This window comes from Centruroides sculpturatus, unplaced genomic scaffold (assembly GCF_000671375.1).
Source record: "Centruroides sculpturatus isolate CEXI.00-Female unplaced genomic scaffold, Cexi_2.0 scaffold985, whole genome shotgun sequence".
In the NCBI taxonomy this organism is placed as follows: Eukaryota; Metazoa; Arthropoda; class Arachnida; order Scorpiones; family Buthidae; genus Centruroides; species Centruroides sculpturatus.
This window is the reverse complement of record NW_019385384.1, coordinates 143227-161267: the sequence shown is the minus strand read 5'-3', so window position 1 is coordinate 161267 and position 18041 is coordinate 143227. Positions and strand designations below refer to the sequence as shown.

Here is an 18041-nt window from a genome sequence, read left to right as displayed (position 1 = left end):
TAAGATGGTTTTTTGTATCATAAATTTGTGAAAAGTTAGCATTTCTTGAATTTTTAACAAGTAAAAACAATTTAAATCTGTAACATAAGCAAAATCATTAATAAAAAGTTTACTGCAATTATAACAAATGTTTGTATTAAAAGCATATAACATAAGAAAGCAATATATAAATTTAATATAAATAAGTCATGTTTGTTTATTTGAAAATTAAATAAAAACAAAAAAAAAAGTTAAAATTTTTATTGTTATAGTCTATCTATGGAATTAATCAACTTGGGTATTAACCAATGAGCATAAGCCATTGATCGCTTAGTTGTGGCAAGCTACTTCTGGTTTCTTCCTCATTTGTTAAACATGTCACCGCCATTACAAACAGTATTATGGAAGCTTCACGTTCTGGTATTGGAATGTGAGAAACTTTATTATATTAATAATTAAAAGTATGATCTTTTAGACATAATGAATGCTATTGAGAGAGCCCTGACTTGACAAAAAATTTTTAATCAAAAATTTTTAAAAAGAGAAAAATCAGAGAGAATGATTAAAACTTTTCCCACGGACTTGTTTCCTTGTTTGAGGTGACACATCGAGTGTATCACCCAGAACCGATGATTAAAATTCAACAATTGGACTGTTGTATGATAATTCCTAATGAAGTCGTGGGGAAAACCCACGAGAGACCCCTGAATACAAGAAGGAGTGAGTTCACAATCTTCGGCAGGGTTTGGTTTAGACTGGTGTTCGTGCCCGATCCTGTGTGGATATTGTTCTAGCTGTCGCTGATTTTCCCCCTTCTCAAAACATCCAGACTTCCGAACCACCTGGTGAACCCACAGTATGCCGATTCTGAGACTCCAACAAGGGACCAACATCTATTACTAAGGTATTTACCAACACACGACCAACTGTAAACTTTCTCTCTTGGTCAGGGTTGCAATCTTAATAATGTTTACCTTTCCTCTATATGTTGTATAACTAGCATCTGCTAAGTATCTAAAATGACATCTGTATATAGCTTTGTAAATAACATTGGTAAATAAACTGTTATTGTTTATTGTTAAATTCGTAGTAGTCTCCATCCCGAGTCTGAAGCACTTACAAACACAATCGCTCGCACAGAAAACCAGAAAAAATGGCCATCTAGGTTTCTGTGTCTGTCCTTAAAGACACAGTGGTGTCAGTCCTGATGAACTAGTCTCATTGCAAACGTGGCTTTGACCCTTTGGTCCCGTGGTGCCAAAGCATAAGGGGACACTCTGGCATTGTCACACTATAAAAAATTAACACAATGGAAAATCATTCTGCCATCTATTGAGAGAAAACAAAATAAAATTCACATATTGCCTGGCATATTAATCAAAAAGTGTTGACGTCATTAGGGAATGTGCTGACTGGTTTAACTGAAGTAATAAGGCTGGAAAAATGTGAAAGATGTTGATGTTATTAGTTCCAGAGTTGTTGATTTGATAATATGTAAATTAACAAATAATTTTGAAATGCCATATAATTTTGAGTTTAGGGAATAAATTCATAGTAGTACTCAAATTTAAGCAACAGCAAAACAAATGACAGATTACCAGAAATCAAACATTTGCAATCTATTTGTAATCATCATCAGAATATATTCCAATTTGAAAAACAAACAAACACATTCCAAAACAATACTTCAATTACAAGATTCAAAATGGTCAATACAAATAACCACATATACACATCATAAAAAATTAAATTTACATAATAAAGGATAAAACATTTTATTAATTGTCATTAAGAATACATCATAAAAATCAAGGTTTAAAAATCTTATAACTAAAGAGATATACAAAGTCAAAGTTCAAAATGCTAAGTCTATAGGCTAAGTTGCCACCAAAGCATGTGCTTGTAAAACTTGATCTTTTCAATTATATTGAAATTATACATTGATTTCTCCTTATTTTGTATTTATAACAATCAAGTTATCTAAAACTTTTCTGATTTATATTTTGTAATATATTTAAACATCCTTAGAAAGTTTCTAAATTAAAAGTTAGGCTAAGTTCCTTTGGGAGCTAAATTTGAATTGATAGGTTACCCCATGACTTTTAGTAGTAAATTTTTGCTGCCAAAATTAAATTTAATTTTTTAGCCAAGATCTTTTACATTTTTTAACAATTCACACCTATTTGAGTTGTTAAAACATTACTATTATCTGCTTGTTTTCTGATCTTCCTTTTTCTTTTCTTACACACATTCTTAAAAAACTAAACAAATTTCAAATTCCTTACACACCTGTATATCTATAAACAACAGTATAGTGCATAACTATATATTCTAATGACACAAGAGTGAGAGTGAAAATCAACCATGCTACAGCCAATGCTTTCTACTGACAAAGAAGGCAAAATATGAGTGTAGATGATTGAACAAACAAACCAGTCAACAATGCAAGAGATAGACAATGTGATTTATCTCACAGTTTTAAGCAGTCAAATAACCTGGATCCTGGAAACCAGTCAGAAAAACTTATGGGTCTCAAACAAACACAGCCAATGCTAATCACTTACATTCAGCCTGTGTTGCGTGTATTACAATAATATCATGTTACTAAAAATAACTAGGTCTGCCTGTGTGGGTCAGATACCTAGTTACTTTAAATAATTGAAGATACCTTAAGTATAAATAAGATAAACTGCTCTCTTTTTAAAATAAATTCTCCCCTATATTGCTGACCTGTTTTCAAGTTCAACTTTACAATATTTTATTTTATTTGATGAGTTCAAAAAAGTTTATTTTTACAATTTTACTAGAATCCTTCGCTTGAAAAACAAATAAATTGATTTGTAATTCTTTTTAATTTACACTAAAATATTTGTTAAAATATATATTGAACAATTCGGGACATTGTCTTTGCTAATCTATCACACATTCACCAGAAGCAGAAACAAACTTTAATCACAGAGATGACCTTTTATTTGAAGGTATGCTTCTATGAAAATGTGCAAAAAAACAATTTCAAAATATCCTCTGGTAACAATGCCGTAAATTAAAAACAAATACTTTGATTAAAAATTGATAAATGATGTTTATTTAAAAAAAACATTGTTTTAGAATTTAAGTTTGCATACTCTTGAACATTTTATAAGTCTAAATATTGAAATTTTCCACTCTGAAATTTCAATTCACTGAATGAAAAGTTCATTAATTAATTAAATATACAAAAAATAAAAATTCAAAAATGTAGTCATAATTTTCCTGTTAACTATACTCAAGCTGTATTGACAAGCTAGATTATAATTATGAGATTGCAAATTTACTGACTCTTTTATTATCAATAAAATGGTAAATTTTTCAAAACATTACTGATTTACTAGTAAATTTTACACTGATTTTGGCTCCAAATACCAAAATCAGTGTACTAGTGATTATTTAGTTTGTGAACACTAAAGATTGTTTAATGCTCTATGACCAACTGAATTTTTTTTTCTGTTTTGAAAAGAAAAAGCGGTCATCTGATAATTAGAGAATGCTATAAGTTTTTAGTTACTATGAATAAAAAGTGGCCAGTGAGAGTACTAACATTCAATAAATATATTCCACTCTTAACTAAAATCATTATTGCACTTTAGGTGTTGAGAAACAAATTGCCAAATTGTCCTGCATGTAATATATTTTTAAAATTGTACAAGATAAATGGTGTAAACTACTTTTATGGTTTAAATGAAATCATTTGATGCTTCTGCAAAAAATTATTAAGTCTACCTATTTTTACTAAATTTACCAGTAAAAATTATTAAATTACTAATTAACAATGGCAATAATATAGCCCAATATCATCTAGCAATCATTTGGCTTTAATATGACTGTCAGGTTTACAGATGTTTATATTAGCACTATTTTCATAATTACTATGTCAAGCATAACATAAATGCACTTGAATACTTTAGTGAAATTTATTGCACCACTTTTAATTCACTTTTTAAGTCTTGCCATTTAACAATCTATTACAATATTACACATTAATCATGTTCATAAAAACTCTAGAGATATACAGTGTGATTTAACCAGCATGGTATTCATAACTATTTGTTTATATACTATCAATACCATTTTGTTTATGCAGTTCTGTTTAGGTTATTCATAGAAAAAAACATGGTGAAAATGTGAACAATGTAATGATTCAAAATTCATTTATGAATTCAACCCTTTTGGAAAATATCTGCATAAGTTAAATTAAATGGAATGAAAGCTATAACTGCACCAACAACAATGACAATGGTGAATAATATAATATGGCTATATTCATAGCCACCAGACTGCCAAATGCTGTAACAAAAGTCTAACTTTAGCAGAAATCAGAAATAATTTTGCTAAATAATTTTATAAGTTAATAAATTTATCATAAAAATAATTCCTAATCAATTAGAAATTATTGTATTTTATATGAATTATTTCATCAATTCAAATAATATAGTTTCATCAAATCATCAAATGACAAATACTTTTCTAATAATTTTTTAACAATTAAACTAATGCAATATAGACAGACGGAAAATAAAGTATTCCTATGAATAAACAGGACTTCCATTTCTTCACTTTGAATTATATTACACAATAAACAAATATAATAATTTTTACAGGATTAATAAAGTCAAGATATATTTTATTGTTTTTGAAGATAAAAATAAATATTTTTAGATTGGATATGTTTAATTTTAAATTAACCATTTATATTTTGGATAAGAATAAACATATCAAGGCTACTAAATGTTTTCTCAATGATATAATATTTTTTATTCTGCATTATCTTGGATAGATAAGAAGAAAAATTTGTGAGTTTCACAAAGTTTTTACTTCAATTATTGTCTTTTGATTATAAACTGTAGTTTTACTCATCATTTAAAGTTTCAAATTGGGAACTAGGTTCAAAGTAAGTGAAATGACTTAAATTTTTAAAACTTTCTCTCAAAACAGTTGAAGATTATGTTGCTAGATGTCAATACTTTTATATAAATCAAATAAATACATAAATATCAGCAAGGAAACTTCATTAAAAAAGACAATATACAAGGAAAAATACAGCATATTTACTTATTTTTAATAAATATTTCTTCCAGTATGAGTAATATAAACAAAAAATTACATTTGGAAAGTTTTCTTTCCAAAATATTTTATTCATATTACAATTATTTTAAAAAAAAAACTAAATACAAGCAATAACGGGACAAGTTCAACATACAATTCTTGTATATTATAATCTCTTAAGTCCTAATTTCTATTTCTTTCTTTGTTCAATATTAAAATGTGATGATAGCTAATTTAGTCAACATGAATGTTAAATTTGAAGTTAGATATTAAAAGTTTTAGTTTTTTTATAAGAATATCATTACAAAAAAAAATTATATTTTCAAATCTAATTTTTTTTACAAATTTATATACATCCTCTAAATTTCTAAAAAACTGGAATATTTCATTAATTTAACGTGCATAATAAATAAAATTTTTTTAACAATATCTCAAGAAAAAGTAAAAAAATTAACAAATTACTTTGGTTAACAACTTTACCTTTTCGTCGTCTTAAATAAGATAATTTACTTTTAAATCAAAATTATGTAAGGAAAAAGTAGTGATGGGACGATTAATTGGAATAGGAAATAGGAAAAATTGGGCATTTTCCAGTAATCAGAATTGAGCAAATCTCGTCACAATTTCCAATTCTTAAAACAATTCTTCCCCATTTAATAAAAAAATTCATTTATTTGTTTCAGTGAAAAATTAAAAAATTTTTAAAATTACAATACTAATAATTAAGTATTAGTTTAAGTTATTGAAAAGATTCATGTTGACAAAGCAGAAAATACACAATTTCCCATACATAAAGTGATGTTTGTCATGCCAGATTTTCTTTTGTGAAGTCAAAGTGATGAGAGATTACACTTTGTCCTGTACTAATTGTCCCCATTTTAGGGGAGATAGGGTGACAGTGCCATCCAGTTGGTATTGAGTTGGCTTGACTGGCAATTTCAAATCAAGGCTGCAGTTGACAAAAATATTTAAGTGTTGGCAAAACAGTTTAAAATATTAACAATATTATATTTTAAACTGTTAACAAATGTTTCCAACCCCTTTTCGTTGTTCTGTGTCAGGTTTAACAAGATTCGAACTGTTTAAGAAGACAGTTTGAATCTTCTTGTTAAACCTGACACAGATCTATAAAAAGGAGTTCAAATCATTCCTTTAAATAAATTAAAAGTGTTGCATGGTGTTGTTCAAGCTAAATTAGTTTCAGCCTATATAGAAGTGTTTTTTAGTGATAAAACAACTTTCTCATTATAACTATGACTTTTTGTTACGATTCACAGATGATGCTGTAGTATGTTAAATTTTCAAATGCAATTCACGTGATTCTAAGTACAGTAGAACCTCGAAAACTCGGCCTAATGTGGACCGAAGGGTGGCCGAGTTTGTGAAAATGCCGGTTATCGGGAATGGGGTTAAAAAAAATAAGTACGAGTGTTTCCTCAGAAAATACTGTACTGTACTCGTATGTATTGTTTACTTGAGAATATAACAGAGAATAAACTGCCCAAATACCCTTAAACAAAGGAAAAGTACGTCCTTTATGAAGGCATAAAGCCTTTACTACATGAAAATGAAAATTAATGAATACACTGTGTACAGTAATTTACCTGATAAGACAGACCACAGAAAAATACTTTATGAGAGCTTTTATACTTTTATAAAGCTGTCTATAATGAAAATTAATTAACTAAGGATTTTTTTGCCCTGCCAGGGTGTGGTCGAGTTATCCGGAGTGCCGGGTTATCGAGAGCCGAGTTTTCGAGGTTCTACTGTATAATTAATTTTTCATGCTAAGCTTACCTCCATTTTGAATTTTAAAAATTGATTTTTCAAGATGAGTCAGTCTAGGCATTCATTTTTTTCTTATTTTCCTCAAAAACAATTTATGCAATTGTAATTTAGGATAACCTAGCACAAGTGAATGAATTCAAAACTTTAACTCGTGAGAATGATATTTGTTCAGCTCATTGCTTCATTTGCTGAACCTCATTTAATTAATGTTAAATATGATAAAATTAAAGCATTTATGAGGCATGCTGATTGTGAAAAGCATTTTTAAAAAAAGTGCATCTTCTCATTTATCTTCCCCCCGTCATCACATCAACCAACAAAGTAGTTTCCAAAGATGTCGACCTTAAATGACATGATGGGATCTATAGTATTACAGAATTAATAGTAATTTCTTTGAGTGTAGTGTTGCAATGTTAACTTTATCTAAATTAAGATTACATATTTATTTTATAGTACACAATAACAGCATGCATATCCACATATAAATGGAGAATTTTCAGGTTTATTTTGAAAGATTGACTCTGGATTTTCCATTCTTAAGCTTGATATTTATTAATTAATTTATGTACCATTCTCATAATGTAAATCATTCATTTTTCTATAATAAAATAAACTTTAGATAGTATTCAAAAAAATTGGAGTCAGAATCAAGTTTTTCAGCAGAACCAAAATCAAGAGAAATCTTTGTATCGTCCCATCACTAGAAAAAACTACTTGATCCACCGTAAACAATAACTATGATCCCAAACAAGTACTATTTGTTTTTAAAATGATATCTGCCATTGGATAAACAATCTTACACTATTATGCACTTTGCTTTTGTAAGTAGTGATGATCTTTAATCATTTATAAACATTACACAGTATTAATTCTGTATTTGTATATGTAATATAATGTAGTAGTAAATAAAATAAACCAGTATTATTTATACCTTAAACAGGCAATAATTCAATAACAAACAAAAAATAAAACTATTACAAAATAATAAATATTTTCAAATTTTTAATAAAATCAAAAAGTATTTTCAAACAAAAATATATGCTTTGAAAAATTTCTGCTCAGAAACATTATTAATAAAAATTATTTAATAATTTTTTCTCACTAATTTTGTTTATCATCATCAATTATATATTTATCACACACAGAATAATTCAGAGTTAGTGCAAATACTTTATAAATTTAATACTCAATATAAATTTTTACTTTTTACAATTCGTTGTCATTAATTTATATTTTTACTACTATAAAAGGAATTTTAATTATTCATAAAAAAAGTAAATCTAATCAACTTCCTAGGGTGTATTTAATTGGTATAAAATTTATTCTGCAATATATTGCAGCTTTGAGTAACAACTGAATATTTTTAATCAATTTTTTCTTCTTAGTTTCATTTGGAGTCTACAAATATAACCAAATGCCATATAATGTTTCATTACGGCAAGGACATCTCGAGAAAGGGCCGGTAAGAGCAATCACCCATTCCAAAATTTGTTTTGTTCCTTCCTTCCTTCACTTTTTATCATATAATAACTTTATAAAGCAAAAGATTTTTATAGAAGTAAATTTATTTTAATAGTTATGCTGAAATAACTACAGTCCATGCACAACAGAAGTTGTTCCTGCAAGTGGCTTAAAGGAGAATCCCACTAGTTTTCCTTTAAGCCACTTGCAGGAAACATACTATTTCAAAAACTGTTTTTTTGGTATAGTTTGAATTTTCACTAATTTTTAACATGTTTATTACTCACTCTCATGAGACATAAGATAATAGAGAGGTTGAGGCGCACGTTTTAAACGTGTAAACGTGTACGTGTGACGTTCGGCGGCGCTTTCCCGTAAGCCTAAAAGTTTGACAATGGTGTTTGGATAGTCGGTGGAATTACGCTCGACATTCCAAACACCATCGTCAAACTTTTAGGCTTACGGGAAAGCGCCGCCGAACGTCACACGTACACGTTTACACGTTTAAAACGTGCGCCTCAACCTCTCTAATATAATGAAACAATCCTGTCTAAGAAACATTATTTTAGCAAATTAATCAACTGGTTATTCAATCTAGATTGTGTATGTTTTGCCCTTGCTCAAAGAAAATCCCACAAGTCTCCTTGCATTGCACTACCATAAATGCACAAAAAGTTACTATAAATTCCAATATTTTTTATTTTAACTTAATGTAAAATTGTTTATAAAAAATAATAATAATAATTAATAAAATATTGTGTGTTATTTCAGTGATAAATATTGTATAATTTGAAATAACAAACATTATTATAGCAGTAATCAAATAAATATTTCATTCATTTTTATGATATTAAAAAATAAGAGTGTAATTGTAATTATGTGACAGACCTTACGTTAAATGTTTGTTGCACGTTACATTCTCCACTANATTTTATTTTTTTATACTGTATACAACTATAAAATTTATCACATATTTTCTAAAACAGAAAATTAACTAAAAATTCAAAACACTAACATGTTCTGTTACCTTTTATCACTTAACTTCAAAGTGAGACAAATTATTCATATTAAAATGTAACTACCATAATACACATTTTTATTCTTATTACATGTATTGACGTTTAATAAATGATGTAATACAGCAACTCCCTAAAACACTGTTGATAATTCCATTTTATATGAATTCCACGTTGTACGAGTCACTTAGATTTTACAAATACGTGTGCTGGGCTGTGAACGGCTCACATATTTATAAAATCTAAGTGACTCGTACAACGTGGAATTCATATAAAACGAAATAATCAACAGTGTTATAGGCTGTAATTGCTATTTTTAAATATGATTAAATTCACTAAGGTATAAAAAGAGGCTTAAAAGTGCTAGCATATAAATTTCTATATTGCTAATTTTCATCTGAAATGGCTGTGGCCATCCATTTTACCCAAGTTTTCAGTTATCTGAAGTAGCATTGGTCCACATTACCTCAGATAATCAGGGTTCTACTGTATTTGTAAATATAAAATTGTTGAATACATTGTATTTCTAGCTTTTGCATAAAGTATCTCAACCATACTTTCATCTCAAAGAAAATAATATTAAGGAAGGAAAAAAATTTTTGATGCAGATGTGGGTAAGGTAGCACATGGTGGATGCAACACCCAATCAAAAAATCTACCTGACAATTAGTCCTAATGTTCTATAGTAATACATTTGTAAATGCTGTAATACACTGGCATTTTTACATACTTGCTTGTTTACATATATAAACAAGCATAAAACAAAAATTTTATATATATATATATTTTAATTTATGTAATAAAGCATAAATAAATATATTTATTTATTTAATTACTTATACTTAAAAATCTGTAGAATATATATATATATATCAATCCTGAAAAGATCCCCATTAGATTAGGTTGTTTACAAGTAATTTATATCAAAAACACATCCCGTCCTCTTACGACAGATTTAAATAACTTCTCCTTCGATAACTTAAAAATCATATAACAAAATAAAAACAATGTTCTTCCTCGATTGTGATCGAAATCATTAAGCATCTAGCAAACCAACGTAAAAAAAAATGCTACTTTTTACTTTATAAAACATTGTAGCCTATCACACCCTTTAAAATATATATAAAAACACTTAAAATTCATTATTCCAAGTAAAAATAGCGTTCATAAATGACAGCTCGCCAACAATGTAAGCACATTTACACGTTTGCTTAACAATTAGGCGTGCGAACGGTCGATTAATATTAAAACATCCATTCCAAAAATAAATGCTGCACTTTGAAATTCGTGTCAGATATCGAGTTTCTTAATATTGTAACAACCAGCAATTAATTTCGAATTATTCATTTCTCACCCTCGTTCATCGCAATTTAATTAAGGAATCATCGAACATAAAATAAAGCTCCTGTTTTTAATAAAAAGGAGGACTGTTTATAGACGAACGAAAATAATATTCCTAAAATGTTTTACAGTTTATAACTTCCCACTCCTTCGATAAGAAAGTCAACGACCCAATTGATCTCTTCGTCATTTCTGGTGAAGAGAATAGCGGAAGTGACGTCACCGGGGTGCTAAACAGAAAATTGCGGAAACACAAGTCAGAAACTAATGATTTCTCCCGTTTGCTCTTCGAATAATTGGTTTATAATGGTCAAATCTTACACTTGACAAACGAATGTGTCGACTCCCCTGCCAATTTTTTCGTAATCGACAATGTGAAGTACTTGTAGAACACATACACGCACAAAAAGTCAAAACTGACAACTAAGATGATTAAAATTCATTAAAAGTTAATTAAATACTTAAAATTTCTTCAAAAAGCCTCTTATTTAAGTATCTTTATTTCACGAACGAATGCCAATTTTTCCGAAAAATATATCGCAAAATTGACAACTCGGACGGTTAAAAATCGAATTAAATGTAAAGCCTTAAAAAATTGCTGTAAAACTTTAAAACATCTCGCAACAACCTCGAAAAACACGCAAAAATAAACGCGTTAATATGGTAGGTGTGACGTCAAATACCAGGTGATTTGGCAAAATGCAGTCAAAAGTACCGTAAGGTGGAACAAAGCGATTACAAGGTCACCGACACAAACGGAGGGGAAAATAAAATAGAAAAGGGGTCGTACCTGCAATTCGCACCATGCCACTGCCACACCCGTCGACGTATCCAGGCCTTTGTACACGGTCTTGAACGAGCCGCGTCCGATTTCTTCTTCGAATTTCAGAAACCTGCCACACGGCGAAGTATCCCTGGCTTTGACGGCTTCGTCCTCCTCGACCACCGACGTTTCGTTCTTATTGACGCATACTTCGGCACTTTCTTTCGTTAAGTTATCCTCTACGCTTTCCGTCATGTCGCTCTTCTTCTTTTCGGTTTTGGCCGGTATCCTTTTTTTCCTTTCCTTCTTGTGATCACCCGAAGGGGGGCTTTCGACCAGCGACGACGACGACGACTTGTTACCTGTCAGACTGGCCAAAACACGCCTGGTAGTCCGTAATTTTGGTATAGGAGACGAGGATCTTTCGGTTTTTCCATGTAAAAAGCGACTTCCTTTGCCGGGACTAGATTCTTTGCTTGTACTGCTGTTGTTGTTCGTTCGCTCTGGAGAATGTTTCGGCGAGTCCGATCTGGCCTGTAGGCAACTACCGTGATAATTGAGGCGGTGACGAGTCATAGCAAACCTGGAAGATGCTTGACGTCCGCATGTTTCGCAGTTGGGAGATGAGGTTTGACGCTTGTTGACCGCGTCCGTTTCGGCCGTCTGTTGATGAGCATCGTTCGATGGTGCTTTACGACGATTTTTAAACATCTCAACCGACTGACGATCTCCTACCTTCTACCTGCAACGCACAAAAAACAAAATTATTTAAGCTTATGTAATATCCCGGCAATAAAAATATTTATCGCTAAACAAACGAACTGCGAATAAATAAACCCCATATAAATCATTTTTAACATGCATTTCTGATATTTAAAAATTTCGTAAGAGAAAAACCTCCACACAATCGCAGACGGTAGAACACCTAAGACGTCTTTCATCTTCCTTTATCGTCAGAGATAACGCCGATGACGTCAAATCTACCCGATCTTATGTTGAGACACGAAATTATTTTCAAAATTCTTTATGCCGCATAGCGTGCGCATTTCACAAAGAGGAGGCGGGATAACGAGTAGTAATTAAAAAAGAAAGAAATATATTCGATTTCTCGCGACCTAATTATCAAAAGAGATTTCACTTTTCGGATTTTTAAATACGTCCCCGATCCTAGAAAGCGGTGACGTATCGGGACACTAACCTTGATAGTCGTAACTGCTATGATTAACATTGCAACATCACAGGAAATGGTGTGGTTGACGCACAAATGGCATACATCCAACTAATTGATCAGTGAGTTAAAGTGATCGAAAGCCACGTACGAACACGAGACGATCCCCTCGATAGCGAGAATCTTCATCGAAAAAAAGATGCCGATCAACGAGCAAACTTATCGCTGCAAGATAAGGAAAGTTACTCCGGCCGATAATGTATTTCCCAGTTGAAATTTTCCAATTCGAAAAAATAATAATAAAAACATCGAACGAAAATCTGACATATTTCCACGATATTTCCATCATTTTTTAAACTTATCCAAACGAATGCCAAAGCGTAAAGGCGCCGACGTTACTGATTGGCAGATTTCCAATTACGTTTTGTATTTAGGTTTTTCTTAATTAGCATTTTGCAAAGTAGCAAAAAGATTTATTGCAAATATAGTTTCTTAAGAGTACATAAGCGTGGACGGTTACGTCACGAGATACAACTACTACCACTACTACTACCACTGTAATACAATGCATCGATTTCATCGCTTGTGTGTATGTGTGTGTGTTTGAAACATTCTTTTTCCCTTCAGACGCCTGAACCAGTGTCCTGTTAACAATGACCCACTTCTAATGGATATATTACAATTTTTAAAAGAGTTCCTTGTCACGGTTAGAAAAATTCAAAATACATGCAAAAATCTTGATAATGATAAGTTTTATAGATAGGTCGTTGCTCAAACCAGGAAAAGGATGATTAAAATACAGTAAAATTTTATACAAAAGATTAAAATTTTCTTAATAACTGGGTTAAGCTAATCTTAATCCTCCTCCTGGTTTTCCTTCTATTTATATATTATCCTTGATAGATAACTAATTAGTTTCTATAGTAACTTTCTTTCAAAATATATAATTAAAGTAGTAAATGAAAAAGTAAAATAAATATGGGATTATAAATTATTACTTGGGGTTCTCTCAAACTTTTCCAAACGATCGACGGCGAGGGAAGAAAGGAAACTCGGAAAATGTACAATTATTATTTCCTTCCCGAAGGGCGGAAGCCGAGATGCCGGAGAGATATACAGATAAAGAACTTTTAAGCACCTAGAAGGTTGGATCGGTGCTGCATCTTCCGTAGCACGTTATTTGAGGCGTGCCGTCAAATTCGGACACGAAAAATATGTAATAAAATCCTCAAACTTTAAAAAAAATTAGCTATGTCTAATGCAAGAGAAAATTATGAATTGAAACTTGAAAAATTTAGCAATAAAATATTTCACAGTTTAACATATAAATGTACTGTACAAATGATGACTTTAAACATCTTTAAAACTGTTGTCACAATAAGTAATAAACTGTAACAAAACTTAAACAATTAGAAATTATATAATATCATTTTTAAAATGATGTAGATACAATTATTTTTTATTAAAAAAATATTTTATAAATTTGAAACTAGATCATGCCCTCCAAAATAGGATTTTATTTGATCAGACTTTTTAAAAAAATTTAAAAAATCAAATTCAAGGTCATGCAAATGTATATAATTTAGTTAAAATTCTTAAAAGAATAAATAGACATATATTTCTACAAATTCACATTAAGTAACTAAGTCAATTATAATGTACACATTATATAATTCTTCCATTTATTTTCTTATTTAATTTAATCTTACTCGATGGCCTATTCTTTCAATTTATGGCCAATGTGATTTGGCAACTATCGAAGTGCGTTAGATGTGGCGGAAATTTGGCAGCGTACGAAAAAATATGGATATTTTGGACGCACGTATCGAAACTAATCTACGAATATTTTTAGTTAATCTATTCTAGTTTTTTTTTCTCTCGAAATATCAACAGAAGATGACTAAATTAAAATACTTTAGCTAATTAAAGATGACGGATCAATTTTATACTTAACAACAGATTAAAAATCATATATAAAAATGATTCGTTAAAATCAAATATGCATCTAAATTTAATCCTACAACATTACCTAGAGTCGTTTCCAAAGATGTCGACCTTAAATGACATGATGGGATCTATAGTATTACAGAATTAATAGTAATTTCTTTGAGTGTAGTGTTGCAATGTTAACTNATAAATTAAAAAAAAATTAGGCAAATATTTAATATAATCAATTATAAGTTGTTAACTTTATAAAAATGATCCAAATTCATTTATATTACAATCTCCTTTTGAAAAAACTAACTTTACAAATTCATCCCATTGCAAAAAGCACACAAAAGTTACAAAAAAAAATTAGATATAGCTTTAAACATTAATTTAATATCAAAAATTAAATATAAAATTAATTTATATAAAGTAGAAGTAATCTGAAATATAAAAATTAGTAGTAAAAGACTGTACAAAATCAACATTATAAATTTATAACTAGTTTATAAATTATAATAAATTACTTTATAAACATAATACCAATTTAGTTATTAGAGTTAAATTATAATTAATTTGTATAAAAAGTTAATAGCCGCAAGAACAAATTTAGGAAAATACGGCGACGTTTCGGACGTAATTACAATTTATTAATAATACAAAAAGATTATCGGATTAATAATTAAACCGTTATTAAGTTTAAAAAGTAAAAATTAAATCATGATTAGTTTACGAGAAGAAGGACGGGCTTCGAGCATAAAAGTAGAAAAAACAATTATATGTACACGACGGTACAAATGGACATTAAGGATTTATTGGAAGTACACAAACACCATTAATTTTATAAAACTAAGAATAATTTTAACGTCGAGTCACATTAATTTATACCAAGTAGCATCAGTTTTAAGTATAAAATTAGAAATGGCTTTTTGTATATAGATTATGTAAAAATCAGTAATATAGATTTATTGGTAAGACATTAAGAATGTTGGAAGGTTTTACTTTTCAGTTTAACCATTAAACTATAATTTGCTTACAAGAAAAAGAGTTTGAAATACAAAACGAAAAAAGACGATTGTTTTGGATTAAGATTATATAAAATCAAGGTTGGTGATTTATTAGCAATACGTAAAGAATATAGGAATAGTCGATTAATTTCGTAATTGTTTAATTGTTAATAGAATAGCTTTAAAATTTGTTGACCACGTTCACGTGGGACAGGCAATTTAGCTCGAATGCAAAGATGGACACGAAAAATAGGAAAAGGAATTAAATTACGTTTGCTCAATATCCTAATACGAAGTATATAACACATGGAAATACGACGTATTAATACACCAGTTTACGAATATTAAACTTAATTGAATTTAAGGTAATCGTTATTATTCTGTCACAACTAAACGTCACCTGCAATTTCGTTAATTACCATGTTTTTCTCTTAGTTCCATCTTGGTCTATAGCAATATTCACAATAGTAGTTACACTGTTATGTTTCGATTTGATCAATTTATACGAATTTAAAATATATTATATATATAATATATATATTTTTCCCCTATCGAGTCCAACAGTACGACTCTCTCGCAGCTTAACTCCTATCCCTAGAGAGGCGGAGAACGTACGTTCGAAGCGACAAAATTGGCAAAAATTAGTAAAAATATATATGCTTAAACTTTTTAATCCAATTCCAAGTTACGTTACGAAAGTTTTTTAAATTTTAATATATTAATTTATTTAATTTTATAACGTCTTTCGTAAGTAACCTTTTGAAAATGTCTATTACAATCGAACCTAATTCGGGATGTAAGAAGACGATTATACTTGTAGATTCGGGAAATATTTAATGGCAAAAGCTAGAAAAACATATATATATTTCATTTTAGTAACTGTATTCGAATTTATTTTAAGTAACTTTTAAAAATTACACCATTTATTTATAAAATATTTCTGAAATAATATTTCCGAAAATGGTTTATTATAATCGAATCTAATTAGTAATATAAAAATCTGTTTTCGGGCCTTATGAAATGTATTTTCGTAAAATGAATTTATAATTTAAAAAATAATAATATAAACTACCTCGAGAGTTCCGCGGGACAAAAAGAATTAAAGTTAAAACAGATAAAAATCATTTTCCTTGTAAAAATTAAAAGAAGTTTAAAATTAATCTTTCGAGATTTTTATATTTTTTTAATATAATGGAATCCACTTATTGTAAAAAGATAGTAACCTACCGCTCTGGATGCTAGTGATCGAGTTCGGACGGTTCGAAAAATCCCAAAAATTATTCGAGGGAAAATCCGTCTGGTTATGTCGGGTCACTAAAAACACCCTGTAGTCATGGGCGTAGCGAGGGGGGAGCCTGGGTGGGTACGGCCCCTCCCAGGGAACCTGGGCCCCCCCAGGAAATCACAGCCGAAAAAGTGTTGAGTCGATTTGTAAACACCTAAAGCTAAAATAAAAGTTTTGAATACTAAAAAAAAGGTGAACGGCTTGCTTGGTGCCCAATAATGAACAATAATTTGAAATAATTCAATTTTGTGTCAGGTTGGCCTCCACTAGGCCCCCCATAACAAAACTCTGGCTACGCCCATGCCTGTAGTGCCCATAGAGTCGAAATGTTTGGTTTATTCGTATACGGCAACTGACACACAAGCGATTTGCCGAGTGCGGAATATCTTCTGGGAAGTCTTTTATGGGAAACTGCTTCCTATTTAAATTTTACTAACGTGAAGAAAACCAGGAAAATACCATGTTGACGATGCGCGGACCCGTGTGGCTACGTGCCATAATTGTATAGTTATAGTTTATTTTTTATATCATATATATATTTCCCTTTATCTTCATTTCTATTGTCTTTCTTTCTGGAAGTTTCTCCCTACTTTTGTTTAACGGCGTAACAGCAGGTGACCCCTTTAGTAACAAAGGGAAGGTGTGGGACCCTCAGGGCATAACGGGGTCCATGTCTCCATGAAGTCATTCTTGGATGTTGTTACACAGCGTTGCCAGATTTGGCTACTTTGCGCCAAATTGGGCTACTTATTTTTCAGTTTGGCGTTAAAAAAAGCATTTGGCGCACTGGCTACTTTTTGGGCTACAAAAATTTGACTTGGCTAGATTTTGGGCTGGTTACACAAATTATTTCATCCTTTGTTTTGCGCACAGAACGGTAATACTTGTTGTGCTGTCTACTCGTTTTGTTTTTAAACAAAGTATAATTTATATAAGTTTTATAATTTATTTGTTATTGGTATTAAAATGGGAAAATGGACAAAGTATTCTCGGTCCTTTCGGAAAGAATGGCTTCAAGATAAAAATCTTAAAGGTAAGCACCTTTAAGATTTTTTTCTTGAAGCCATTCTTTCCGAAAGGACCGAGAATACTTTGGGGAAATTTTCCTCATTAAGTTGCATTTTTAAATATTTTGGCAAATGGCGTAATTTTAAATTTACTTAATTAAATTTAAACTTTTTAAAAAGATAGCTCCAGTAAGTATTCAGTCATGCTTGACAGGAGA

At 30.1% G+C, this 18041-nt stretch overlaps 1 protein-coding gene across 2 annotated transcripts in view; it reads right to left on the bottom strand.

The window, feature by feature from the left end:
• LOC111638380 (serine/threonine-protein kinase WNK-like) overlaps positions 1 to 16151 on the bottom strand; it is a 55611-nt gene extending 39460 nt beyond the window's left edge. Inside the window, exons 1-2 of one of the 2 annotated variants that reach the window (XM_023384082.1) lie at positions 15932 to 16151; positions 11458 to 12172 (exon numbers count right to left, since the gene is read on the bottom strand). In XM_023384082.1, coding sequence (XP_023239850.1) covers positions 11458 to 12141 — 684 coding nt within the window. In that variant the 5' untranslated portion in view covers positions 12142 to 12172; positions 15932 to 16151. The remainder of the gene's footprint in view (positions 1 to 11457; positions 12173 to 15931) is intronic. The other variant, XM_023384081.1, reaches the window with a different exon arrangement.
• Between the last annotated feature and the right edge of the window lie 1890 nt (positions 16152 to 18041).